Source organism: Nomascus leucogenys, chromosome 20 (genome assembly GCF_006542625.1).
Source record: "Nomascus leucogenys isolate Asia chromosome 20, Asia_NLE_v1, whole genome shotgun sequence".
Taxonomy (NCBI): Eukaryota; Metazoa; Chordata; class Mammalia; order Primates; family Hylobatidae; genus Nomascus; species Nomascus leucogenys.
Window position 1 is genome coordinate 80,378,577 of NC_044400.1, and position 26,866 is coordinate 80,405,442.

Consider the following 26,866-nt stretch of genomic DNA (forward strand, 5'->3'; position numbering starts at 1 on the left):
TGGAGAACTCCTGAAGACCATCACCTACAAACGGTGCTGTGAGCAGGGCTAATGCAAGCCAGCAAGACTTTTCAGTGGATCCCATGATGTTGATCTCCCAAGGTGGTCACAGGAATCAAGACACCCACCACAGTGGCTCAGCACAGCATCCAGTCGGCACTCCGCACAGATTTACTAATCATCAGTGTCACTTCCAGGCCACGGCTGGGCTTGCCTGTGCTCAGGAGTGGAGCTGAGGAGGAGGCAGAGTGACTGAGGGCTTGTCTCAGCATCAGGAAGGGCAGGGAAGGAGAGGGCACCTTGCGGTTCCTTTCTTCATTTCAAAGAGGGACATTATATCTCTGACAAGAACTTTTAGAAGTTATGTCATCAATGCAAGTGGAAAAAATAATGCAAAATGATTTCACGGTATAATCACAAATATGTAAAATTTTCTTTAAAATGTAAGATCTGCGAAAATACACTCTTAAATACTGAAAAGATATAACCAGCCACAAAGGAACAATATCCAAAGCTAACAGCAGTCAACCCTTGAATGGTGAGGTTACGACTGTTTTTTGACAAATAAAACTTTGTGGTGTACAACGGGGTGCCGGGTGCTAGCAGGGAAGCCTCTGGCCTTCACATACAGGTGGCTGGACCTCAGTTTACACAGTGCACAGCTCTCTCACTCCCAGGTATACTCATTAAACAAAAACAGTAAGATTCATGGTAATTATAAATGATCTCTTTGCAAATTAAGTAATCTTGTCAGGAAAAGTCATCACCAATTTCTCTGAAAATATGAAAACTTGGAGGAGGACCACAGTTTGATGTCCAGGTAATATGGTTTGGTTGTGTCCCCACTGAAATCTCATCTTATAGTTCCAATAATCCCGTGTTGTGGGAGGGACCCAGTGGGAGGTAACTGAATCATGGGAACGGTTACCCTCATGCAGTTCTTGTGACCGTGAGCTCTCACAAGATCTGATGGTTTTATAAGGGGTTAGTCCCTCTTTTGCTCAGCACTTCTCTCTACTGCCACCATGTGAAGAAGGACGTGTTTCCTTTCCCTTCCGCCATGATTGTAAGTTCCCTGAGGCCTCCCTAGCCATGTGGAACTGTGAGTCAATTAAACCCATTTCCTTTATAAATTGCCCAGTCTCAGGTATTTCTTCATAGCAGCATGATAACAGACTAATACAGTAAATTGGTACCAGAAGTAGGGTGCTGCCATAAAGATACCTGAAAATGTACAAGTGACTTTGGAACTGGGTAACAGGCAGAGGTTGGAACTGTTTGGAGGGCTCAGAAGAAGACAGAAATATGTGTGAAAGTTTGAACTTCCTAGAGATCTGTTGAATGGCTTTGACCAAAATGCTGACAGTGATATAGACAACGAAGTCCAGGCTGAGGTGGTCTCAGACAGAGAAGAGGAACTTGTTGGGAAGTGGAGTAATGGTCACTCCTGCTATGCTTTAGCAAAGAGACTGATGGCACTTTGTCCCTGCCCGATATATCTGTGGAACTTTGAACTTGAGAGAGATGATTTAGGGTATCATGCAGAAGAAATTTCTAAGCAGCAAAGCGTTCAAGAGGAAGCAGAACATAAAAGTTTGAAAAATTTGCAGCCTGATGATGTGACAGAAAAGAAGAAAAAATTTTCTGGGGGGAAATTCAAGCCTGCTGCATAAATTTGCATAAGTAATAAGGAGCCAAATGTTAATCACTAAGAAAATGATGAAAATGTCTCCAGGGCACATCAGAGACCTTTGGGGCAGCCCCTCTCATCACAGCCCTGGAGGCCTAGGAGGGAAAAATTGTTTCCTGGGCTGGGCCCAAGGCCTCCCTGCTCTATGCAACCTCAGGACATGGTGCCCTGAATCCCAGCTGCTTCAGCTCCAGCCATGGATAAAACGGGCTAAAGTAGAGCTCAGGCCATTGCTTCAGAGAGTGAAAGCCTCAAGCCTTGGCAGCTTACATGTGGTATTGGGCAAAGAAGTCAAGAATTGAGGTTTGGGAACCTCTGCCTAGATTTCAGAGGATGTATGGAAATGCCTGGATGTCTAAGTAGAAGTTTGCAGCAGGGGTGGGGCCCTCATGCAGAACCTCTGCTAGAGCAGTGTGAAAGGGAAATGGGGGGTCAGAGTCCCCACACAGAGTCCCCACTGGGACGCTGCCTAGTGGAGCTGTGAGAAGAGGGCCACCCTCCTCCACACCTCAAAATGGTAGATCCACCAACAGCTTGCACCATGCACCTGGAAAAGCTGCAGACACTCAATGCCAGCCCGTGAAAGCAGCTGGGAGGGGAGGTGTACCCTGCAAAGCCAAAGAGGCAGAGATGCCCAAGGCCATGGGAGCCCACCTCTTGCATCAGCATGCCCTGGATGTGGGACATGGGAGTCAAGGGCGATCATTTTGGTTTAATGACTACCCTATTGCATTTTGGACTTGCATAGGGCCTGTAGCCCCTTTGTTATGGCCAATTTCTCCCATTTGGAATGGGGGTATATACCCAATGCCTGTACTCCCATTGTATCTTGGAAGTAACTAACTTGCTTTTGATTTTACAGGCTCATAGACAGAAGGGACTTGCCTTGTCTCAGATGAGACTTTGGACTTGGACTTTTGAGTTAATGCTAGAATGAGTTAAGACTTTGGGGGACTGTTGGAAGGGCATGATTGTGTTTCAAAATGTGAGGATATGAGATTTTGGAGGGGTCGGGGTGGAACAATGCAGTTTGGCAATGTCACTACCCAAACCTAATCTTGAATTGTAGTTCCCATAATCCCCATGTGTCATGGGAGGGACTCAGTGGGAGGTAATTGAATCATGGGGGCAGTTACCCCCTGGTGATAGTGAGTGAGTTCTCATGACAGCTGATGCTTTTATAAGGGGCTTTCCCCCTTTTGCTTGGCACTTCTCTCTCCTACTGCCATATGAAGAAGAACACGTTTGCTTCCCCTTCCACCATGATTGTAAGTTCCCTGAGGCCTCCCCAGCCACGTGAAACTGTGAGTCAATTAAACCCCTTTCCTTTAAAAATTACCCAGTCTCAAGTATTTCTTCATAGCAGCATGAGAACAGACTAATACAACAGGTAATATTAAATTTTTATTTAATGTATGCAATATGATATTTTAACATATGTATACACTGTAATATGATTATCACAATCAAGCGAATTAACATGTACCTCCACCACCTCACTTAGTTGCCTTTTTTGTGTGTGGTGAGAATCTATTCTCTTAGCAAATTAAGATTTACTCTCTTAGCAAATTTCAAGCATACAATAAATGCAGCATTATTAACTACAACCACCAAGCTGTACATCAGGTCTCTAGAACTTATTCATCTTATAAATGGAAGTTTGTATCCTGTGTCCAACATCTCTCCACCACTACCCCAGGCACTGGTAAGCACCAATCTACTCTCTGCGTCCATGAATTCAATGTTTTTAGAGTCCACATATAAGTGAAGCCACACATGTTTGGCTTCATGCATGCTGTTGCAAATGGCAGGAGTTCCTTTAAGGCAGAATATGCTATTCTCATTCTCTCTCTAAACACACACACACACACACACACACACACACACACACACCGCACATTTCCTTTATCCCTTAGGTTTTCATATCTTAGCTATTGTGATTAACACTTCCATGAACATGGGAGCACAACTATGAGAGACTGATTTTACTTCCCCTGGAGATATACCCAGGAGTGGATCATATGGTAGTTCCATATTTAATTTTTCAAGGACCCTCCATGCTGTTTTCCACAACGGCTGTACAATTTACATTCCCACCAACAGTGCAAGGGTTCCCTCTTCTCCTATCCTCACCCACACTTGTTATCTTTTGCTTTTCTGATAACAGCCATTCTATAGGCATGCAGTGACAGGTCACTGTTGTGACTGCATTTCTCTGGTGATGGGTGATGCTGAGACCTCTGCATATACCTGTTGGCCAACTGTAGAACTTCTTTGGAAAAATGTCTACTATGGCTCTTTGCCATTTTTCAATTGGGTTATTTGGTTTTTGCCACTGAGTTGTATGAGTTCCTTATGTATTTGGATATTAACCCCTTACTGGCTATACAGTTTGCAAATAGTTTCTCCCATTCACAGGTTTGTTTTTCATTTTGTTGGTTGTTTCCTTTGTTGTGCAGAAACTTTTTACTTCAATGTAATTCCACTTGTTTACTTTTAGTTTTGCTGCTTGTTCTTTTAGCGTCACGTCCAAAAAAAAATCATTGCCGAAACTGATGTCATGGAGCTTTCCCCCGTGTTTTCTCCTAGGAGTTTTTTTGGTTTCAGGTCTTAAGTGTCTTTAATCCATTTGTGAGCTGATGTTTTTGTATGGTGTGTGATGAGGATCCCATTTCTCCACATGACTTCAGGGGTAGCCATTCCCACATCTCCTGGCACGTGTGGACCACTGTAAACATGTTTATGAATTAAAGCACAGCATTCCTAATGTGTACTCTCATACACGGTACTATTTGTATTAATAACTTGTTTTCATTGGCCTATACTTCTTGGATTCTTCCCAAATTTCCATATATACACATTATACTTACAAAAAAAGTACAGCCACAAAAACAAAGCCACCCGTGGAAAAAGATCCCAGTAAGTCGGCATTTTTCGGTGCTTATAATTTAAACATATACCATAATTAAACAGCTCTAAAAATTTCTATAACACGCCTCCAGAATTGGAATTTACACTAAAGTAAATACATTTCTGTTTTAAAGAAACTGACAAAGTATTTTAAAATGTAACTTAAGTCTGCACAATCTCTGCTCCTCGGCGGGTCTCTTGAACATGGCGGCTCAGCTGACAAGGACTCAATTGCTCCTCTGCAGGAAGTCTGTCTGGGCCACACACATCCATGGGTATTTTATTTTGAAATTAATGTTTTGAAAGTTTTAAATTATTTATATGAATAGTGTCACATGAGGAATCTAACCTTTATTAAGGTTTATTCTGTTAGTAACACTAGACAAAAGGAATTATTAGAACATATAATTTCCAAATTCTATTGGTTTACAGTAATATACTGTAATATAAATTTTTCATTTTCAGCCACAGACAAAAGTTTTCTACCTTGAACATAAAAACTATTCAATCACCACATGATGTTCCTAAAAAAAGGGACCAAAGGCCTGCAAGTTGCTCAAATGCACTAGATGTTTTCAATACAAAGAGAAGAAATATAAATAAACGAATTAAGAATTTAATAATCAGCTGGGCATGGTGACTCATGCCTGTAATCCCAGAATTTAGGAGGCCTAGAAAGGAGGATCACTTGAGCTCAGGAGTTCGAGACCAGCCTGGGCAACATGGCGAGACACTGCCTCTACAAAAAATACAAAAATTAGCTGGGTGTGGTGGTGTGCGCCTATAGCCCCAGCTACTTAGGGGGCTGAGGCAGGAGGATCGCTTGAGCCCCCTAAGTAGCTGGGACTCTGATGGCTCCTGCACAGAGGGACCCAGTCTCTTCCTGCTGGAAGAAAGTCAAGCCTGCAGTGAGCTGTGATCACACCACTGCACTCCAGCCTGGGTGGCAGAGTGAGACCCTGCCTCAAAAAAAAAAAAAAAAAAAAAGAATTTAACAATCCAATTTGTACCTAATATATGCTTTATCTTTTAAAACTTCATCCTTTACAATTCAAGGCAATCTCTTGCTGGACTAAATGCAGAAGAGCACAGCATCCAAGCCAGAGGCTGAGGCCTCGGAAAGGTGCATCTGGGAGGGTCTCTGAGGCAGGCAGGGCTGAGTGCAGCACAGAGCGAGTGTTCAGGAGAGGATGCCCTGGCTTAGTGGCTCACTGTACTCCCACATGCTGGGCTGCTCTCTGCTCCACTGGCACAGAGGTCTTCAGACCCAGCCATGACCCTCCAAGGGACCGGCAAATCAATTCGGAGTCTGTGAGCAGCATTTTTTAAAAATGAAATGGGATGAAACAGAACAACACGGAAGGGAAGCATGTGGCATGTCTCCAGGCCCGTGCTGTCCGTGAACCCCACTTCTGAGCTGCAAGTCCGTGTGTGGACACAGTGCACGTGCATGCCTGTGAGCAGGGTCTTGAAGGGCACGTGTCTCCCCCAAGGGTGGCAGCACAAGGACTTCGATGGCCCCTGCACAGAGGGACCGAGTCCCCTCCTGCTCCATCTCCCTCTCCACTCCTCAGCATGGTGCCCTCCTCACTGCAGCCCAGCTCCCACGTGCAACCTCGCCTGGCAGCACAGCCACCATAGCCTGCGGGGAGGGCAGCACACCTGGGGCTGAGGCACAGACCTGTGCTTCTCCCTTTGAAGTGTGTGTGTGTGTGTGTGTGTGTGTGTGTGTGTGTGTGTGTGTTCCAAGGAGCTTTTCAACCTTGAATAAAATCAGAAGGAACTGAACCAGGGCAAAAACCAAAATGACAGCATCTTTCAAAGCAGCAGCAGCTAATATTCATTTCATATCCTTGGCAAAGCCTAAGATAATATGTTCTGACAACTTTTGAGCCCAAAGTAGTGCCCTCCTGGGGCAGCAGTAGGGGCCATCTGACTTTGGGATGCTCCTCCTTGTCACACCATAACCCTCTGTTGGGACAAACACCACACAGGCCTTTGCCCTCCTCAGCTCGCCCAGTCTCAGAAGCCAAAGGTCCTGATAGCACGCAGACAGGTGGCAGGCTGCCAGGCATCCAGGCCGACATTCGTGACTCAGGTTTCCAATGTGTCAGTGCCAACCCCCCACAAGGAAGGATGAGTGTAAAAGTCGGCTGTGCCGAGAGGCTCTGGACAGGGACTGGCGCTAACACAGCTCGTCACCAGGAGCCCATCCCGGGCTGGAGATGGGGCTGGAAATGAGGCTGGAGATGAGGCTGGAGATGGGGCTGGAGTTCACGCCCAGGGAAACGTTTCCTCATATGAACTAAGACTCAGCGACTGTCTCAAAATGACCTCCCGTGCAGCTAAGCCCTGGTCTCTGAGCCTCCTGTCTCCCTCAGTCTGGCCCCTGAGCTCCGACTCCTCCTGGCAGCCCCCTTGGCGGTCTCTGGCATACCCATGGGTTGGTTATGGGGTTATGAACTGCTCTGCCCACAGGGACAGGCGGCGCATGGCAAACGCAAGCTGAGAACGCTCCCACCCACTTGGCAAAGCATCTGCTGAGCCCCCATGACGTGGCGAGCCATCCTGAGATGCTGGATGTACAAAACAAACACGCAAACCCCAAACTGGCAGCCCCGCTCTGCAGAGCCCAGGCCAAGGCAGAAAGCATGGGGCACAGAGCAGGGGCAGCTAGGATGGCGCTGCTCACTCTGGCAGGTGCACGGACGGGGCAGGGCAGGGGCAGCTGGAGGCTCCGCGGTGCTCCAGGCAAGAGATGGGGACGAGGACAGGCTGCAGCAATGGGGGTGAGAAAGTGTAAACTCAGGGATTTTGAAGGCCGAGCCCAGGAGCTTGCTGACGTGGAGTATTAGTGAGTGTGGGCTCAAGCAGAAGGGACAGGGCCATCCCTTCCTGAGATGTGGCAGACTGAGGGAGGGGTACACGGGAGGTGAAGGGAGAATCCAAGTCTTGTTTGGAACTTAAGTCTGAGGGGCCTCCTGGATGTCCGAGGAGAGACGGTGAGAAGATGTGGACCTGTCACTGAGGCTGGGGCCCAGGGCAGAAGTGTTTGCTGCAGGGGCAGGCTGGGAGGGCAGCAGGCGAGGGACAAATCGAGCCTGTCGTGGAAGGTGGTAGGGGAAGGAGACCGGGCCCCGCCCAGCCCAGGCCTCCCCCAACCACTGATAGAGGTGAAAAGCCAGTGGAGTTGGAGGGGAGGAGGGGAATCCGGAGGGTGCTGCTGCAGAAGCCCAAGGCAAGGTGGCCCAGCACCCGGAGCGCAGCAGCTCCTACTGCCTGCGGAGGGCCAGGGTCCCTGCATCATGCGTAGGATGGCAAGCGTTGCAAGGAACCTTGACCAGCCTCCACATCCGCCCAACGGAGACAGGGATGCCTGCGTTCACAGAGCTGCGTGGGACGTGGTAGGAGAAGGTGCTGAGTGCTCAAGGGCCTCACCACGCGGGCTCACCGCCTTCCTCCTCAGGACCCAGGGGAAAGGGCTGGGGGTTTTTGGCCTGAGAAGGATACACCTCTGACTACGTCACATGGACGGACAGCTTACAGCATAAGGTGTCCAATTTCTTAATGAAAAGAAGGGGGAAGAGGTGAAAATAGAAATTTATTAAAATAGTTTTTCTCAAATATACTTGGATCTTTCCTTATATAGATGACAAGACCCAGAGCGTCAGAAAATGAGAGAAGAATCTGCAACCAGCACGTGAAGTGGGATGCGCTGATGCTCGCCAGCACAGACTCCAGGCCCTCCTGCACCAGGCTCAGGGCAACAGAGTTCTGGGGCGAAAGGTAAGCTGACGGACACAGCAGGACACAGGCAGGCAGAGGCCAGGCACACGGCCACAGCACACAGGGTGTGCATGCCCTGCAATCCCAGCACCAGTCAGCACTGCGCTTCAGGGTCCCGAAGGAGCGTGGGCACACAAGGGCCATTTGGGAGACGCGGTCAGTGACACTGATGAGAGAGACTGGGTTAATCCAGGCTGGAAAAGAGACATGGTAAAATGCAAAAACCTTCCCTGATGGCCCACGAAGCTCATGCTACAGAGACTCAGAAATGACCCAGCAGAGGTGTCCACAGACACGTCAGCCCCAGGTATGCCCCCGAAACCCTCTTGTGTCCTGCAGCGGCCATCAGCCATGCCCCACTGCCACCAGCCTCAGCCCCTAACACCACCTGGTCCTGCAGGGGCTGGGACTCTCTGTCGGAGGACCCTGGAGCCTGGCCCAGCCTGCCCGCCCGTGGCAGACTCGCGAGGGAAGAGCGAAGCTTCTGGTCAAATGGCATGGGGGCCCAAAGGCTGCAGCCAGTCACTGCTGCGTGTCGCCAGTGGCCACCGCCTCCTCTTGACCACACTCCGTCTTCCTCATTATCCTTTCACTTCCCCAGGCTCCGACAAGGGTCCTGCCCTCTTCCCTGCATGAGCGTCTGTCTGCCTCGAGCCTCACTGCCAGGTCTCATCGCATCCTCTGCGTGACCACAGCCACACCAGGCCACAGACTGCACCAGCTCCCACACCTCCTCCCTCCTGCCCTTCCTCAGCGACCATGGCCTCCACACTGCCTACAAGAGAATATTCCACGTTTTTAAACAGTGCAACCCTTTTTAAAGATTTTTAAAATATTAAACGGAACATCAATGCCTGAAGGGGAGAGAAGCCCTGTGGTCTCTAGGAAGTTCTTTCTGTCACACTCTGGCAGCCTGAAGACAACCCCGTGCTGAGAGAAACGAAGACAAATCTACACCACACCTCATGTGCTCCCAAGTCTCTAAAGGGCTTTGCCTTGAGAAACAAAGTTTCTGCTGAGTGTCTGACACTGCAGAACTTCTTTTCATGAAGGAAGGAAAGGACACCCTGAGACGTCACAAAACCACACCCTGATGGCCGCTGCCACCTCCATGCCGGCCACACAGGGCACACCTGGGGGGGGCAGCGTGGATGCGCCCGAGGAGGCCTCTGACAGCTGAGGACTAAAGTCAAACCCCCAGCTCGAGTACAGGAGGAACATCGGGGAAGCCAACAGCTCGGGCGTCTCCACGACAACTGTCATGCTCGTCCAGCCATGCGCCAGCAGGGCCTTCACCTGGGCACTCACTTGCAGTGGGGACTTGTTCCCACGACTTACAGGAGAGGTGGAACTGCCCCGGAAAGTCCCACCCAGGACCCTGTGACAGCCACAGGCTGACTGAACGGCTGCTGCCTGCCAGGGAGGCTCAAGCTGGGCTGCCCAGGGCTGCAGCAGCCCCCCAGCCCAGAGCGGCCACCCCACAGCAGGGCACCCTGGGAGGGGTGCGCAGACAGACCGCAAGGGCTCTCTTCCTCCAGGCAATTCCTATTTCTTTGAGGCTGGGATCTCGGTGCCATCTCTCAGCATCTAACTAGCGTCAGAGCCTGCAACACCTGACGCCACATGGTTTATGAAACAGGATGAGGTGCCCCGATTAGGTGACGGGCACGGGCATCTTCCCGGCCTGCCAAAGCCAGGGAACCAGGGATCGACTGATCTGGCCAGCCAGAGCCTCCATTCTCTCCAAGTGGAAATCCCAGCAGCTCCCCCGCCTGCTCTTTGAATGGAGTCGGGCAACAGCTCCTAGAAAGGCGGGGGCGTCCTCCCCCTCAAGATGAGGGGAGCTGGAGACGCACGGAACTCCAAAAGAGTGCTGCTGCAGACACGGACGGCGGAACCCCAGCATTCCCTGACCCTCCCATCTTTTAGAACAACTACCTGAGGCTCAGAAGGAGAAGCAATTCTGCCGACCCCAGAGGCTTTCCAGACCCTTGTCTGCTGGCCAGAGCCCAGCCAGGCAGAGCTGTAGCAGAGACGCCCACCCACCCGCTGTGCCTCTGACTGTGAGAGGGGGAGCTGCTCACTTCTGATGCCTGACGACCACATCAGCCAGATTCCAATACACTCGCGTGAACAACTTATCTGCCAGTGTAAGCATTTGCAAGAGCTTCAAAAGGAAGTCCAAATCATGTCAACAGACACTTACAGAGGCAGGTTTTTAATTACTTTACTCGGAATAAAAAACAAAATTTTCTACAACTTGCCTGGATATACACTGAGATGAAAGTGCTGCCTACACATAAGTACAAACGGCTGATTAAGTGGCCCATTAAACCCATGACAGCTCCAAAATTCACTTTCCGATGCAGGATATGAAACAGAGGTTACAGGAACACATTCCTCCTGCACCAAGACAGCCAGAGGCGGCCCGCAGCAGGCATGCCCCAAAGAAGACCAGAGCTGCTCCTCCAGCCTCGCGCAGCTTCACCTTCCGAGCGGCTTTCCAAACGCACAGAAAGCCGGTTGATTTCATCAGGCTCATGCTGGCCCTGCCCAGCGGACCCATGTCTATTTCCCACTTAAAAGGAAAGACGCAGCTCATTTTCCTGTTCCCAACCCCTCCATGCCCCTCATCTCTAAACTAGTAGTTTCTCCTTCGGTTCTCTACAGAAGACTTTAATTAGGTATTAGAAAAACATTAAGATTATACAATTCCCAGAAAAGAATGAATTCAAAATCAGTGCCCAGTAATTACTAAGACTTCTGTACATAATTTAAATTTATTTTTATCTTTGCATCAACACAGCCATAAAAGGAAAACAGAAATTATTTTTATTTCATCTCAAATCTTTTAAAAAGCCATTTTAGAGTAACTTCAACTTCCTAAGCTCATATAGTAATCACCAATATGATCTCCAGCAGCTACCTATATGCACATTAGCCAAATCAACTCATTACATTTAGAAATGTTAAGCTACCATCATTTAAAGAGCCTAAGATTTTAATATATTTATCTAGCCTAAAATTAATATTTCAACAAAATCAATTCACTCACATCTTTCAGATCTATGAGAATTACCATGATAAAGGAAAGAAAAACATCTGATGCTTTCTGTAAGTTCTGACTTCAAACCTGGCAGCTTGGGCTCCCGAGGGGTTGAGGCCGGCGGCCGGGTGTGTCCGGCCCGGGACGTGCTGCGGTCCCAGAGCCTCGGCTGAGCCTCCGTGGCACTCGCTTTGAGCTGTGGTGCAGACACACGAAAAACATTTCCAAAGCTTATCCTTACAAGCATTCGCAAGTCCCACGGCTGCCACTCGCTAAAACAGGATACCCAGGGTGCCACGCTTTCTTACCACTGATTAAATGAAAAGAAAAAGCCGGAACAACTTACCTGCTGGTCATTAGAAACGTGTGTTTCGTTTGACAACTCTTTCCCCAAATTCATTGTAAGGCACCGAGCCACACTAGGCACCCGGGTCTAAGACACACCATTCAACACCGCAGCTTGTGCATGCTAGAAAAGTTTAAAGGCATTTCCGATGAAGTTCCCTCTCGCTCCCTTCGTAACCCATGGCAACAGGACACTGCAGGAAGCTGTGGCTTGCCAGGGTTTCAGACTCTATCTCAATTGTCTCATCCAAAGAAAGAAACGCCGTTTACATAAATCACGCTGTGAGATCATTTTTAAACTATTTCCTCTACCAAATCAGAAGAATAAAACTTCGGCTGATAGGGGTAATTTCTCAGTCAGTAAAACAGCTGCAGAGAATTTGTTTTTTTTAGCATCGTGGTGCAGTTCACAACCTTAATTACAGTTGCCAATGATTCTATTCTAAGCCTCCACATGCACCAGCTTACTGGGTGGCAGCCAGCGGGATCTGGCATACGCCTAAAGCCCCCTCAGTGCTATCTGTATTCCGTGATCTGCTCTACCCACCCTCCAAATATATGAAACAATCAGAAAGCGAGTGAACCATGATGGATCCTGGCTCTAAAAAGGAAGGAGGAAAGAAAAAAGAAAACGATTTGTAAAGCCTAGGGATCACTGCAAAATCATCTGTTAATTTTCTAGAGATTTAGGGGTAAACTGCTCGTCCCAAAGTGCTTCCCTGCTGTCAAAATCATGCAGCATGGGCCATCTAGGGTCTCGTCCTAACGGGCTCTAGGAATCCTAACCCTGAAATGTTAGGTTGGGGGAAGCTTCGCCATTAGACCTGGGGAAGCTTCTTGCCCAGGAACTGCAAACTCAATGTCCACAGGGCCACCAGGCTAGGTCCACGGCTCTGGGGTCTGGGGTCGGGCTGCCAGCTGGGAAGGCACTGTGCCAGCTCTGCCTCTGCCTTTCTGTGGAGGGACATGAGCATTCCCCACACGAGAGTGCTCAGTGAGCAGAACCCAGTGAGCACTGGACACACGCTGCATTTCAGAAATGCACAATGGCTGCTTGCAGAATGCGCAGCAGCTCACGCTTCCTTAGAAGGCTTTTCTCAGGAGCTGTGCACGTACCGAAAATGTGGGGGAATCTGCAGGAGCAGGGAGGCAGACGCCCAGCCACACCCCCAGCAAGCGGAGGAATCACCCCAAGGCAGCCACACCTCCCTCTGCACAGCTGCTCCTCGCTGAAAGGAGCACCACCTCCGCTTCTGTCACCAGCCCAGGAAGGGGCTCCCGCCCAAGCTACTGGGACCCCTGGTCAGCCCCATAGGTCTGGAGTGGCCTCAGAAGCCCTGTTCCTCGATAGGGCCTCACCTCTAACTACCATGGCCCCACCCACTTCCCCTGGGCTCCGGGCCAGAGGGTCTACATGAGGTACAATAGGCATGGCAGGCAGTGTGACAGAAGGCGGAGCACGTATAGACCAGGCCCCCAGACCACATCACCATTCCTGGGCTAAGCCACATCTCTCAGACAAAACCAGCATCCTCGTCCCCTGCCCTCCCGTCAGCACCCACCCCACCACACACACACAGGCATCCCCCACACACACACAGGTACCCCCCCACACACACACATGCACCCCCCACACACGTACCCCCCACACACACAGGCACCCACACACACACAGGCACCCACACACACACAGGCACCCACACACACAGGCACCCACACACAGGCACGCACACACACAGGCGCGCACGCGCACACACACACACAGGCACACACATACACAGGCACCCCACACACACAGGCACCCCACACACACAGGCACCCACCCATGCACATCCACACAGGCACACCTTTAGAGAAAGCAATCTGAAGGTTCTGGAACAACAGCAAGGGGTTCTGGGGTGGCTGGGTGAGCCCCTGACGCTGACCTGCCCGTTACCCTCATTGGCTTCTGAGAGGCCTGCACTACTGACAGTTTACAGAGCTTTGAAGGAGACAGTGGTCTCCAGGTGGGAGCAGAGGACAACAGCATCCCGGCCCCCCAGGGCCCCCAGACCCTGGGGACAGCCACCAGCGCCCGAGAACTGAAGGCAGCTTGGGCATGCGTGGGGCCTTCTGCTGAGGGGTTATCACCTAAGTGCTGAACTGATTTCACCTCAATTCTTTCAGACAGAAACATCTTCATCCCAGTGTGTTCCCTCGAGGACCGAAAGGAAGAAACACGATTTCACGTTGTCGACGTGGTTTATTCCGCAGAGCCCACAAAGCAGCCCAGGCCACTAGGGGTCCGCGTGTGGCTATCCAGTCACTAACAACAGGGCCTCCGGGTTCTCCTGTCTCTCTCTAGGCTCCCCCCATCTCCTGTTTTGTGGGAGCCTGTCCTTTTCTGCAGCTGCTAACCTCCCCTGACTAGCCAGTAACTCCCCTCTGCAGATGGGTGAGGAAGGGGATGGGGCAGGCCCAGGACACGCCTGGGAGACCCCCTGTGACCGCCTGAGGGCCCCAGCAGCAAGTGCCCTGGGGAGATGGGGTGAGCGCCCTGCCACATGGTCAGAGGTCCAGGAGCTGCTGACAGCCACACCCCCAGAAGATTCTGGGCCCCAGCCCATCTCCCCTGCTTCGTGCTCCACCTCCCTTGTTTGGATGGATGTGTTTACTCAGTGCCTGGTGGCAGTCGGGTTCAGACCCCGGGCCCGGGAAGCCCAGCACAGCACTTCACAAACACATGCATGGCCAGTCTGGGCGCAGGAAGAAAGCACCGCAAGGCAGGAGCATCCGACCATGCGCTGCACAGGCACCGCCTCACCAGGATGGGGCGTGAAGAGAAAGTGGGCAGAGTGCTAGCTCGGAAAGGGCGAGCCGTTCTCAGCCCTCCAACGCAGGCCCGCCGCGGATCCCAGAGAAGGTGAAGCCCCCGTGTGGTGAGCTCGGCAAGTGGGCATGTGAGCCAGGAGGTAGCTGTGGTGCAGCGGGGGCTCAGGCCTGCATCTCACCGCCCAGCTGGACAACAGGACATGCTTCCTGAGTACCCAGAGGGAGCCCCTCACCTCCCCAGTGGTCTGTCCGGAGCTGGAAACCCAGGGTGAGCAGGCGGGCAGGGCTAGGTTGGAGGAGTTCGCAGATGGGAGCTCTGGGTCCAGCCAGGGCAGCACGGATGATGGGGGTGGCAGGGCAGAGGGCATTCTGGGCGGGGAGGAGCTGAGCCGGGCAGAGGTGAGGACCCATGTGGGCTATGTCCTGGGGCCAGGAGAGGCCTGGCTAGCTGGAAAGTTCCAGTGAAGGCAGAGGCCTGTGGGTGACCCAGGTCTCCAGGACCTGCCAAAGAGCTCCTCCTTGACTCTGGGCCTCCTTTCAGGCTCACCTGCCTCCCAGGCCCCTCTCACCAGTTCCCGCCCCACCCACACCAGTCTCTGCTGGAGGACACATCCCGTGATGCCCCAGCCTAACCAGGGCCTCCTGAGCTTTCCGGCCATTCCTGGGGCACAGCTCGACCTTGAGGGAACAGAAGCACTCTCTCCTGAAGGTTTCTGAACAGCAGAAAGGAGATGAGCGCAGAATATCCAAGCAACGGGACAGCCCTGGTGGACCCTGGCCACGAGCCCTGCTGCCTCCTTCATGGGGCCAGACCACCTCACTCTCAGCTAGGAGGGCATGGGAGGCAGAGAGGCAGGAACTGGAGGAGCGCCTCTGCTGACTGTCCCTGGGAGACACCTGCAGAGCTCACAGATGTGAGCACAGGCCCGGATTCTCTCCCTGCTCTTAACCCTGGAGGCCTCTGGTGGCCAAGCCAAAGGCCCGGGTGTGGCTCCTCTATGGGCAGGGCCCTCAAATCTCCCCCAGCTGGGCTATCCCATCCTCCTGCCCTCCACCCCTGACCCTGCATAACCAACTAGACAGCTGGCCGCCATATGCCAGTCTGACACTTTGCAGTCTGCCCAGCACCCGCCCCAGCCCTGCGCCTAACCCCTAACCCCTAACCCCTAACAGTCTGGCGGTCCTGCCTGCCTCCCTTCCTTCCCCATCGCCCTTCTCGGGTGGGTCATGGTGCTGCCCAGGCCAGCACCCCCGGGATGAGGTCCCACCCCTGCCTGGCCTGCAGCTGCTCTCAGCCGTCTCCACCTCGAGCACGCCCCATGCAACTGTGCCCCATGCAGCCCATCCAGGACCAGCTCCACAAGGCAGGGAGGCGTCAACACTGAGCATGTTCCCCACTGCCTCCCCAGAGCCAAAATAATGTCAGGCACATAGCAGGTGTTCAACAAACATTCACTCAATGAGAAGGCCCTGAAGCACTGAAGAATCCTATTACATGTCCGGAGTTCACAGGATCTTAAGGACAGTTCGGAAAATTTCCCTTATAATGGGTTTAAAAAGCAGACTGGTGTGTGAAAGACCAAGACAAGCAAAGATTTCTAAGTTAAATTCTGAAAATAGCAAAGTCGCAAACCTAAGAGACAGGGTAAAAGGAGCTTATTCTGAAAGGCCTGTGAGGATCTCATTCCTACACGATGTGACGTGCAGCATGTCACCCCAGAGGTGAGCGGGAGGCCAGGAAGAAGCCAACGTTATCAACCCAACAGCCAAGAAGGCCGCGTCCGCCTCGCACCAAGGCTTACGTCGGACCCGGGGCTCCGTCGGTTTTTGCTGGGATTTACAGCTCTGGATGGGCAAGATCACAGTACAGGCCTCAAGATGGAATCAAGGCAACTCACTGGGGACAGACGCAAAAGCTCCTGCCACCTCCCTCCCTCCCTCCTCCCTCCTCTCACCTGTCTCCCTCCTCCCTCCAGACTCCCTGTAAAGGGCCAAGAGTAGGGACTGCCCGCTGTGCAGGCGACCCCACGCACTCGACCCCACTCTGCTGCTATAGCATGAAAACAGCAGACGGACCTGCAGCCCAGGGAGACTCTATTTACGAGAACAGGCAGCGGGTCTGGCCGGGGACTGCGGTCTGCCATCCCTGGCCCTGAACATCCCCTCTCTGCCCAGTCCCTGAGTCCAGGTCTCTCCCAGGCTCCTGGCTCCAACAGCTCGTGGGGAACCTGCAAACCGCCGTCACCTCATCCTCCTGTCACCCAGGATGCCCCTTCTGCTCCCCTGGAAAGGTGCAGCTTCCGCCCTGGGTGCAGGAGGCTCCATCCAGTGACCACCTGGATTCTGCCTGCCTTGTGTAGAGTACGCCCCTCTGGGTCCCACACCGTGCCTAGCCTCCTCTCGCCATGGGGAGGGTCCTTCCAAGCAGAGGCGCCAAGCCTCCTCCTGCAGCAGCCAGGCCCTGGCTCTCCCAGGCAGCGCCCGCCGAGTCAGGTGATGGGAAATCAGCCAAGGCCCCCAAATTCTCCAAGCCACACACAGGGCAGTCGCCCTCTCCTTCAGCTCCCGGCAATAAATTTACCCAAAGCTTCTGTCACACTTAGAATATCTAAGTCCAGGTGTCAGCCCAGCTCTCCCTCCCTCTGTCCCTGGGACACCCAGCTGCCCCAGGCCCTGGGCCGTGTCCCAACACCTGCCCTGGCTCCCTCCGAGCGTCGGGCACTCCCCACATCACCAGGCCTCGTTTCCGGGGGCCACGAGCCCCTGGACAGTCTCTTGCTGCTGCTGTTTGTTCAACTCTCCCAAGTAGAGGGCAAGCTCCCAAGGGCAGGACGTTGCCTGGCCCAGCCCTGCTGAACCGCAGCTCAGGAGCAGTGCGGGCCGACCTCCGTGGGGACACCTGCTGGAGCAGGTTCTGAGGATACACCCGCCCTGCCAGGGCCCCGGGGTGAGAGGAGCCCAGTGCCAGGAAGCTCAGCACAGGCTGCAGGGGCTGCCCTCAGACACGGAGGCCCCAAGTCACAGTTACGGCAGATGGACGCCACGAGCCCAGGAGCCCCGACGTGCAGCCAGTGATGCGGTGCTAGTGTCGGATGGTGACATCCAAGCCAGAACTCAAGAGATGACAAGGCCATCCCCAGGGCTTACACAGTAACCCTTACAAACAGTTACATGATTCATGTAAGATAAATCCTGCTTATTTTCCTGGTGAATAGAGAAAAGCACAAACATGAATAAAATACAGTTCCTGGCCATCTCAAGACACGTGCAGAATTGGAGAGGGAAGCGTTTGAAACCACAGACGATGTGACCGAGCAGAGTCCCCGACTCCCAGGTGCCCGGCCTCTCCGGCAGCATGTCAGCAAGCCTGGGGGCCTGTGCCCTCCCCACCGCAGCACTGCACTGCCCTTCCCCAGCTTCCCCCCACCCACTCCGCAAGTACCTCCCAGCCCTCCAGGCCACTCTCAGCTTTCTAGTACCAAGCTTCCTTCCAGTCCCTAACCCCTGGGTCCCAGGGGTTCTGTCTGCCTCCCTTCACTCTGGTGACCCCACTCCCTCCCAGCTGTAGTTGGGAACCACTGTTGGTCTTTGGGCTGTTCCCGCCAAGCCTGCCCCAAACCAGGAGGGCCAGCAGGTCCACACGCTGCCGCCTCACTCCCGCATGGAGCCCTGCAGTGAACACCGGGTGAGCGGGACGCGGCGTCCATCTCCACAGCAGGCAGTGCTGTGGTTTCCCAAGCAGATTCTCCTACACGCGGAACCCGCACACCCCTGTCCGTCTCGCCTCTTGCCGCTGCACTTCCCCCCACCGCCAGCAAGCAGCAGTTCAGGCCCCGCAGCTCCTTACTGGGAGTCAACTGACTACAAGACTTGGGGTCTCTCAGGAAGGCTGGAACCCAAAACGAAAGTCACAGAAACAGAACATGAGCCAAGCTTAAACAGGATTTTCAAAAATTGTCTCTCTTTAAAATAGCTGAAACCCTTTGATGAGGGAAACAATAGAAAATTATAATCACTGGTCACTTTTTCCATTTTAACATAATGCAACTTTGCAGAAATAATTCCAAAAACACTAGGATTTATGGTGTAAGAAGAGGGCGAGAACTGCTAGTTCCAAATAGCCTTGCCATGCACACTCACTGACGCACACTCACACACACCCCCTCGCACACACACCCCCTCACACTCACTGATGCACACTCTCACACACGCACTCACACGCGCCTTCACACATGCGCACACACTATCTCACACACACACGCGCACACACTATCTCACACACGCGCACACACACCCTCGCGTTCCAAGTGGCCTTGCCATGCACTCACAGACGTGCACACTCTCACACCTATACACACCCTCACACACACGCCCTCACACTCACACACATGCATGCACACACACCTTCGCATTCCAAATGGCCTTGCCATGCACACTCACACTGATGCACACATTCTCTCACACACACCTTCACACACACACCCTCACACTGTCTCACACTGCCACACACTGACACACCCTCACTCACACACACCCTCACATCACACACACACACACCCTCACACACACTGACATCCTCGCACCCTCACACTCACATACACCCTCACCCTCACACAGCCTCACACACTCCCACACACTGACACATCCTCACACACCCTCACACCCTTACACACCCCCACACACACCCTCACATCTTCACACACACCCTCACATACATTGACACCTTTGCACCCTCACATACACCCTCACACACACCCTCACCCTCGCACTCAGCCTCACACACTCCACACACTGACACACCCTCACTCCCACATACATTCACACACCCCCACACAGACATCTTCGCACCCTCACACACACCCTCACATACATACACCCTCACATAACACACCCTCACACGCACCCTCGCATCCTCACACCCTTGCACAATCCTCACACCCTCGCACAACCCATACCCTCACAGATACACCCTCACACACCTTCACACACATCCTCACACACTGACACCCTCACACACACGCACACACTCTCACTCTTCATGACATGAGGACACACACTGGTTAGGACAGCTAAGGAAAAATGTGCCCCTCAACCTGGAACTCACAGGAGGTCCCGCAGACCCAGTCCTGCCTGGCTTGGGCAGGGCCTGGAACCCCACCCACACCCCATGTCCCCCACCTCAGTCCCCAGCACCCTACCCCTCCCTCACTGCCGCTGCCCTTTGAGACAGGGAACACAGGTGGAGAAACCTGCGAACAAAACCCAAGGGCACCAGCCCAGCTCCATCCACGGCGGACGGCTGCCCTCCATCCCCCTCGGGGCCGCAGCCTGCTGTGGGTGACGGTGACGAGGGGGAGGGCTACACGCTGACTCCTGGCTCCCAACACTGACTTCCCCAGGCAGGTTGGGGGCATTGTTCCCTGCAAGCCTCAGTCCCAAGAACACAGCTCCACCAGGAGCCTGGCCTGTGAGAGGCACCGATGCACGTGGGCCTGTCTTCTAGGCCCTCAGTGTAGCTCGAAGACATTTCGCCAACACTTCAGACCATCTCTGTCTGAACCTGACTTAACACCTGGAAGGCAGAGACGTTCCCGCTGACTGCATCCTTCCTCAACAGGCCTGTCGCTGCCTCCCTTGCAGAACAAACAAAACTTGCCCCTGCAATTCCCAGAGCGGCTATGTCATCCTCTGACCTCCACCTCTTGCCTCGGGAGCTCCTCCAGGTGCTCCCCACTGAGCGCCTTCCCTCACACCTGCTACCTAGCGCCAGTTCATGCCCTCGGTTTCCATCCCACCCGGCTCAGAGGCCAGCCTGTCCCTCGCCATTTCTGCTCATGCACCCAGGTCCCGGGCCCCATCTTGCTTTCAGGCCCACTTTCAAACCCTCATCCCAGATGCTAACACTGCCTGCTCCGGGCTGATGCCCTAGCCATTCAAAAGGGCTGGAAAAAAATACTCACAATCAAGCTGCCATTTTTGTCATCAACTATAACACAAATTCAGAAGAGTACAAAACAGAAAAGCATGGCTCGGTGGTTTATCATAAAGTGAAGCCCATGTAGCCCCCACCCAGTTCACAATGAAAACCATAAAAATGTTCTAGCTCTTCTCTCTGGTTCTACCACTGAAGCACATAACCTAAAACCATGGTTTTCAACAGTCTTGGCTGTTTTCAGATTTCTATAACTGGAATGACACAGGTGCATTCTCTTGCATCTGCCATCTTTCTGTGATGTTTATCCATGTTATTAAGACAGCCACAGTCCATTAGCATCTACAGCCATCGAGCATCCCACTGCAGGAGTAAACCACAGGCTATCTGCCCTTTCCACTGCTGGTGGGCAGTCAGGTTGCTTCCGTGTAGGGATCTTATGAATACTGCTATTGAATTCTTGCACGTGCTCTTGGTACACATGATGGAACTCCAGGAATTTGCCTGGAAACTTTCTCATATGTGACTTTGGCTAGCACCTGCAGTAAAACGTCTACTCAAATCCCTTGCCCACTGTGCATTTGAGCCATTTGTCATTCTCATGGACGTGCTGCATTCTCAGGGTCCATGGGCCTTTGTGGGTTAGCCGCACTGTCCTCTCGCCCTTCCTTCTAGGAACGGTATGTATTGATGAGTGCAAGTTCCTAATATTCATTTAATCAAAATTATCAGTCTTTGCCTTTACAGTGAGTGCCTTTTGTGTCTGTTTTAAAAGCTTTTGCCTCCTCAGTATCATGAAGATATATCTATAACTTTCTTTTGCCCTTCATAAGGAGAATTAGAAAATATCTGAGACAAATTAAAATGAAAACACAACATACCAAACTTATGGAACACAGCAAGAATAGTACTAAGGGGGAAATTTATAGCCTTAAATGCTTACATAAAAAATTTGAAAGATCTCAAATTAACAATTTAATTTTACAACTTAAGAAACTAGGAAAAAAAAAAACTCAACCCAAAGCTAGAAGAAGAAAGGAAATAATAAAGATTAGAGCAGGGATCAATGAAATAGAGAATAGAAAAACAAGAAAAAAATCAACAAAACCTAGTTGGTTCTTTGAAAGGATCAACAAAAGTGACAAATCTTTTGCTAAATGAACTAAGGAAAGAAAAGAGAAGACTCAAATTACTAAAATCAGAAATGAAAAAAAGGGACATTACTACCAATTCCACAGACATAACAATAATTATAGAGGAATACTGTAAACAACTCTACACCAATACACTGGATAACCTAGATGAAATGGTTAAATTCTTAGAAACACAAACCTACCAAGACCAAATCATAAAGAAACAGAAAATCTCACCAGGCGCAGTGGCTCAAGCCTGTAATCCCAGCACTTTGGGAGGCCGAGGCGGGCAGATCGCTTGAGCCCAGGAGTTCAAGGCAGCATGGGCAACATGTTGAAACCCCAGCTCTACAAAAAAATTAACAAGTAGGGCTAGGCACGGTGGCTCATGCCTGTAATCCCAGCACTTTGGGAGGCCAAGGTGGGCGGATCACCTGAGGTCAGGAGTTCAAGACCAGCCTGGCCAACATGGCGAAACCCTACCTCTACTAAAAATACAAAAATTAGTCGGGGGTGGTGGCACACACCTGTGGTCCCAGTTACTCAGAGGGCTGAGGTGGGAGGATCACTTGAACCCAGGAGGTAGAGTTTGCAGTGAGCTGAGATTGTGCCACAGCACTCCAGCCTGGGCAAAAGAGTAAGACACTGCCTCCAAAAAAAAAAAGAAAAGAAAAAAGAACTAGAAAATCTGAATAGACCTATAACTAGTAAGCAAATTGAATCAGTAATAAAGAAAAATCTCCTGATAAAGGAAAGCCCTGGACCTGATGGCTTCACTGGTGAATTCTACCAAACACTTAAAGAACTAATACCAATCCTTCTCAAACTCTTTCTAAAAGAAGAAGGGGGAGAGGGAGGAGGAAGAGAAGGGGGAGGAGAAGGGGGAGGAAGAGGAGGAGGGAGAGGAGGGGGAGGAAGGCGAGGGAGAGGAGGAGGTGGAGGGGAAGGGGGGAGGAGGAGGAAGAGGGGGAGGGGGAGGAGGAGGTGGAGGGGAAGGGAGGGGGGGAGGGGGAAGAGGAGGAAGAGGGGGAGGGGGAGCAGGGAGAGGAGGGGGAGCAGGGAGAGGAGGGGGATGGGGGACGGGGAGGGGGAGGGGAAAGGGGAGGGAGGGGGAGGAGGAGGAAGAGGGGGAGGGGAGCAGGGAGAGGAGGAAGAGGAGGGGGAGGAGTAGGAAGAAGGGGAGGGGGAGGAGGGGGAGGAGTAGGAAGAAGGGGAGGGGGAGGAGGAAGAAGAGGGGAGGAGGGGGAGGGGGGAGGAGAGGGAGGAGGGGGGGAGGAGGAAGAAGGGGAGGGGGGAGGAGGACGGAGGGGGAGGAGGAGGAAGAAGGGGAGGGGGAGGGGGAGGAGAGGGAGGAGGGGGGGAGGAGGGGGGAGGAGGACGGAGGGGGAGGAGGAGGAAGAAGGGGAGGGGGAGGAGGAAGAGGAGGGGGAGGAGGAGAGGGAGGAGGGGAGGAGGAGGAAGAGGGGGAGGGGATGGAGAAGAGGAGAAGGAGGAGGGGAAGGGGGAGGAAGGAGAGATGGGGGAGGAGGGTGGGGGGAGGGGGAAGAGGGTGGGGGGAGGGGGAGGAGGGGAAGGAGGAATACTTCCTCTTCTATGACAGTATTACCCTGACATCAAGCCAGACAAAGACAATACAAGAAAACTAGAGACCAATATTCATGATGAATATTTATGTAAAAATCCTCAACCAAATACCAGCAAACTGAATTCAGCAGCATATTAAAAGGATTATACACCATCACCAAGTGGAATTTATTCCTAGAATGCAAGGGTAATTCAACATATGAAAAATCAATCATTGTAATACACCACATTAACAAAATTAAAAGGGAAAATCACATAATTAGCTGATGCAAAAAAATTTCACAAAATTCAGTACCCTTTCGTAACTTAAAAAAAAAAAAACTCAATAAACTAGAAATAGAAGGAAACTACCTCAACATATAAAAGGCATTAGTGAAAAATTAACAACAAACATCATATCCATTGGAGAATGCAAAGCTTTTCATCTAAGATCAGGAACAAGGCATGAATGCCCACTCTGACAATTCTTTTCAACATAGTACTGTAAGTTCTAGCCAGAGCAATTAGGCAAAAAAAGAAATGAAAGGCCCCCAAACTGGAAACAAACAAGTAAAATTATCTCTGTTCACAGATGGTAAGACATTTTATGTAGAATATTCCACCAAAAAAAAAACCTACTAGAGCTAACAAATGAATTCTGCAAACAGGAGGACACAAAGTCAACACACAAAAGTCCGTTGCATTTCTACACTAACAGTGAATAATCTGAAAAGGAAATTATAGAAACAATTATATTAACAATAGTATAAAAAGAATACTGAGGAATTAACTGAACCAAGGAGGTGAACGACTTGTACAATGAAAACTAGAAAACATTGCTGAAAGGAATAAAGACATAAGTAAACATAACACATCCCATGCTGATGGATGGACAGACTTGATATAGTTAAGATGTCAATACCCCCCAAAGCAATCTGCAGATTCAGTGTAATCCCTACTGAAATCCCAATGACTTTTTACAGAAATAGAAAAACCCATCCTAAAATTCACTTGGAATTTCAAGAGACCTTAAATAGCCCAAACAATCTTGAAAAAGAAGAACAAAGCTAGAGGACTTGTACTTCCTGATTTCAAAGCTACAGTAATCAAAACAGTGTGGCACTGGCATAAAGACACACACATAAGACTAATGGAATAGAACAGAAAGCCCAGAAATAAACCCTTACATAAATAGTCAAATCATTTTTGACAAGGGTACCAAGACCAGTCAATGGGGAAAGGATAATCTCTTCAATAAACGGTGCTGGGAAAAGGATATCCACATGCGAAAGAATAAAAATGGACCTTTACCTAACACCATATACAAAAATTACTTCAAAATGGATCAAAGACATAAATAACACCTGAAACCATAAAACTTAGAAGAAAACAGGGTTTTCTTCAAGACATTGGATTTGGCAATGATTTCCTGGATATCAAAGGCACAGGCAACAAATGAAAAAATAGATAAATTAGACTTCATGAAAATTTAAGAACTTTGTACACCAAAGATAATATCAATAGAGTAAAAAGGCAACCCACAGAATGAGAAAACATTTGCAAATCATGTATCTGATACGGGGTTAATATCTGGAATACATACAGAACTTCTATAACTCAACAACAAAAACAAACAACCCGATTAAAAAATGGGCAAAGGACTTGAGTAGACATTTCTCCAAAGAAAATATGCAAATAGCCAAAAAGCACATGAAAAGATGCTCAACATCACTAAACATCAGGGAAATGCAAATCAAAAAAATGAGATACCACTTCACACTCCTTAGGATGACTACGATCAAAACAACAGAAAGTGCTGTTGTCAAGGAGAAGCTGGAAACCTTGTGCACTGTTACTAGGAATATCCAGTGGTGCAGCCACTATGGAAAACAGTATGGCGGTTCCTCAAAAATTAAAATAGGATTACCATGTGATACAGAAATTCCACTTTTGGGATATACCCAAAAGAATGGGAAGCAGGAACTCAAACAGGTATTTATACACCCATATTCATAGCAGTGTTATTCACAATAGCTAAAACACGGAAGCAACACACGTGTCTATCAACAGGTGAACAGATAAGTCCATACAGTAGAATATTATTCAGCCTTAAAAAGGAAGGACATTCTGACACAAGCTACAACACGGATGACCCCAGAACACTATGCCAAGTGAAATAAGCCAGTTACAAAAAGACAAATACTGTATGATTTCACTTAGAATAGTGAATACTATTCTAGTGATACCTAGAATAGTCCAAATCATAGAGATAGAAAGTAGAATGGTGGCTGCCAGGGGCTGGGGGTGGGGGGGGAATGGGGAATTAGTGTTTAACGGGTATAGAGTTTAACAAGACGAAAAAACTTTTAGAGATGGATGGTGGTGATGGTTGCACATTATGAAAGAGTTTAATAACACTGAACTGCATACTTAAAAATGGTTAAAATAATAAATTTTGTTGTATGTATTTTACCACAATTAAAATAAATTGAAAGGCCAGGCGTGGTGGCTCATGCCTGCAATCCTAGCACTTTGGGAGGCCAAGGCAGGTGGATCACTTGAGCTCAGGAGTTTGAGACCATCCTGAACAAGATGGTGAAACCCTATCTCTACAAAAAATAAAAAAATTATCTGGGCATGATGGCTCACTCCTGTACTCCCAGCTACATGGGGGGGCTGAGGCCAAAGGATCGCTTGAGCCCAGGAGGCAGAGGTTGCAGTGAGCCAAGATCACACCACTGCACTCCAGCATGGGTGACAGAGCAAGAAACTATCTCAAAAAAAAAAAAATTGAAAAAGATAATCTCGGCCCTTTATATGTCCATGAAGATTTTAGAATCATCTTCTTTAATCAAAAACCTCTTGGCATTTTGATTAAAACTGCACTGAACCTATAGGTCATTTTCTAAATGTATATACAATTGATTTTTGTATATTAACCATATATCTAGCAACCCTGTTGAATTAATTCATTTTAATAACTGGTCTATAGCTACTTTGGGATTTTCTTTTTTTTTTCTCCTTTTTCTTTTTCTGAGACAAGGTCTCACTTTGTCCCCCAGGCTAGAATGCAGCAGCACAAACACAGCTTACTGCAGCCTGGACCTCCCAGGCTCAGGCAATCCTCCCACCTCAGCCCCACAAGCAGCTGGGACTACGGGCGCATACCACCACACCCAGATAATTGTAGAGATAGGTTTTAGCCATGTTGTCCAGGCTGGTCTCAAACTCCTGAACTCAAATGGTCTGCCCGCTTCAGCCTCCCAGAGTGCTAGGATTCCAGGCGCGAGCCACCACTGGACTTTTGGATCTTCTGTTACAATCACATCATCTGAGAACAGTAACATTTTCACTTCTTCTTCGCAAGCTTTTTAAACTTTTGTTTTTACTTTCTTAGTACACTAACCAGGACTTCCGGTAACGATTTAAATTGAAATCTTTCTCTTGTTCCTGATGGCAAAGGGAAAGCTTAATTATGATGCCACAGAGTGTTTAGATATCCTTATCAGATTAAGGATTTTCCTTTTAATTCTTTTAACTTTGTTTTACCATAAATGGATACTGAATTTTACCAAATGCCTTTCCTGCTTCTGTTGAGATACTTTTTATTTATTCTGTTAAAATAGTAAGTTAAATTGATTTATTTTTAA

At 50.2% G+C, this 26,866-nt stretch overlaps 1 protein-coding gene across 5 annotated transcripts in view; it reads right to left on the reverse strand.

Annotated features, from left to right (window-relative positions):
- RGS12 (regulator of G protein signaling 12) overlaps positions 1 to 26,866 on the reverse strand; it is a 147,303-nt gene that overhangs the window by 57,784 nt on the left and 62,653 nt on the right. Inside the window, exon 1 of one of the 5 annotated variants that reach the window (XM_030801067.1) lies at positions 11,779 to 12,103. The exons of 3 other annotated variants lie outside the window; for them this stretch is intronic. In XM_030801067.1, the coding sequence (XP_030656927.1) occupies positions 11,779 to 11,832 (54 nt within the window). In that variant the 5' untranslated portion in view covers positions 11,833 to 12,103. Of the gene's footprint in view, positions 1 to 10,432; positions 10,471 to 11,778; positions 12,104 to 26,866 lie in introns of those variants that run through there. One more of the 5 variants, XM_030801068.1, reaches the window with a different exon arrangement.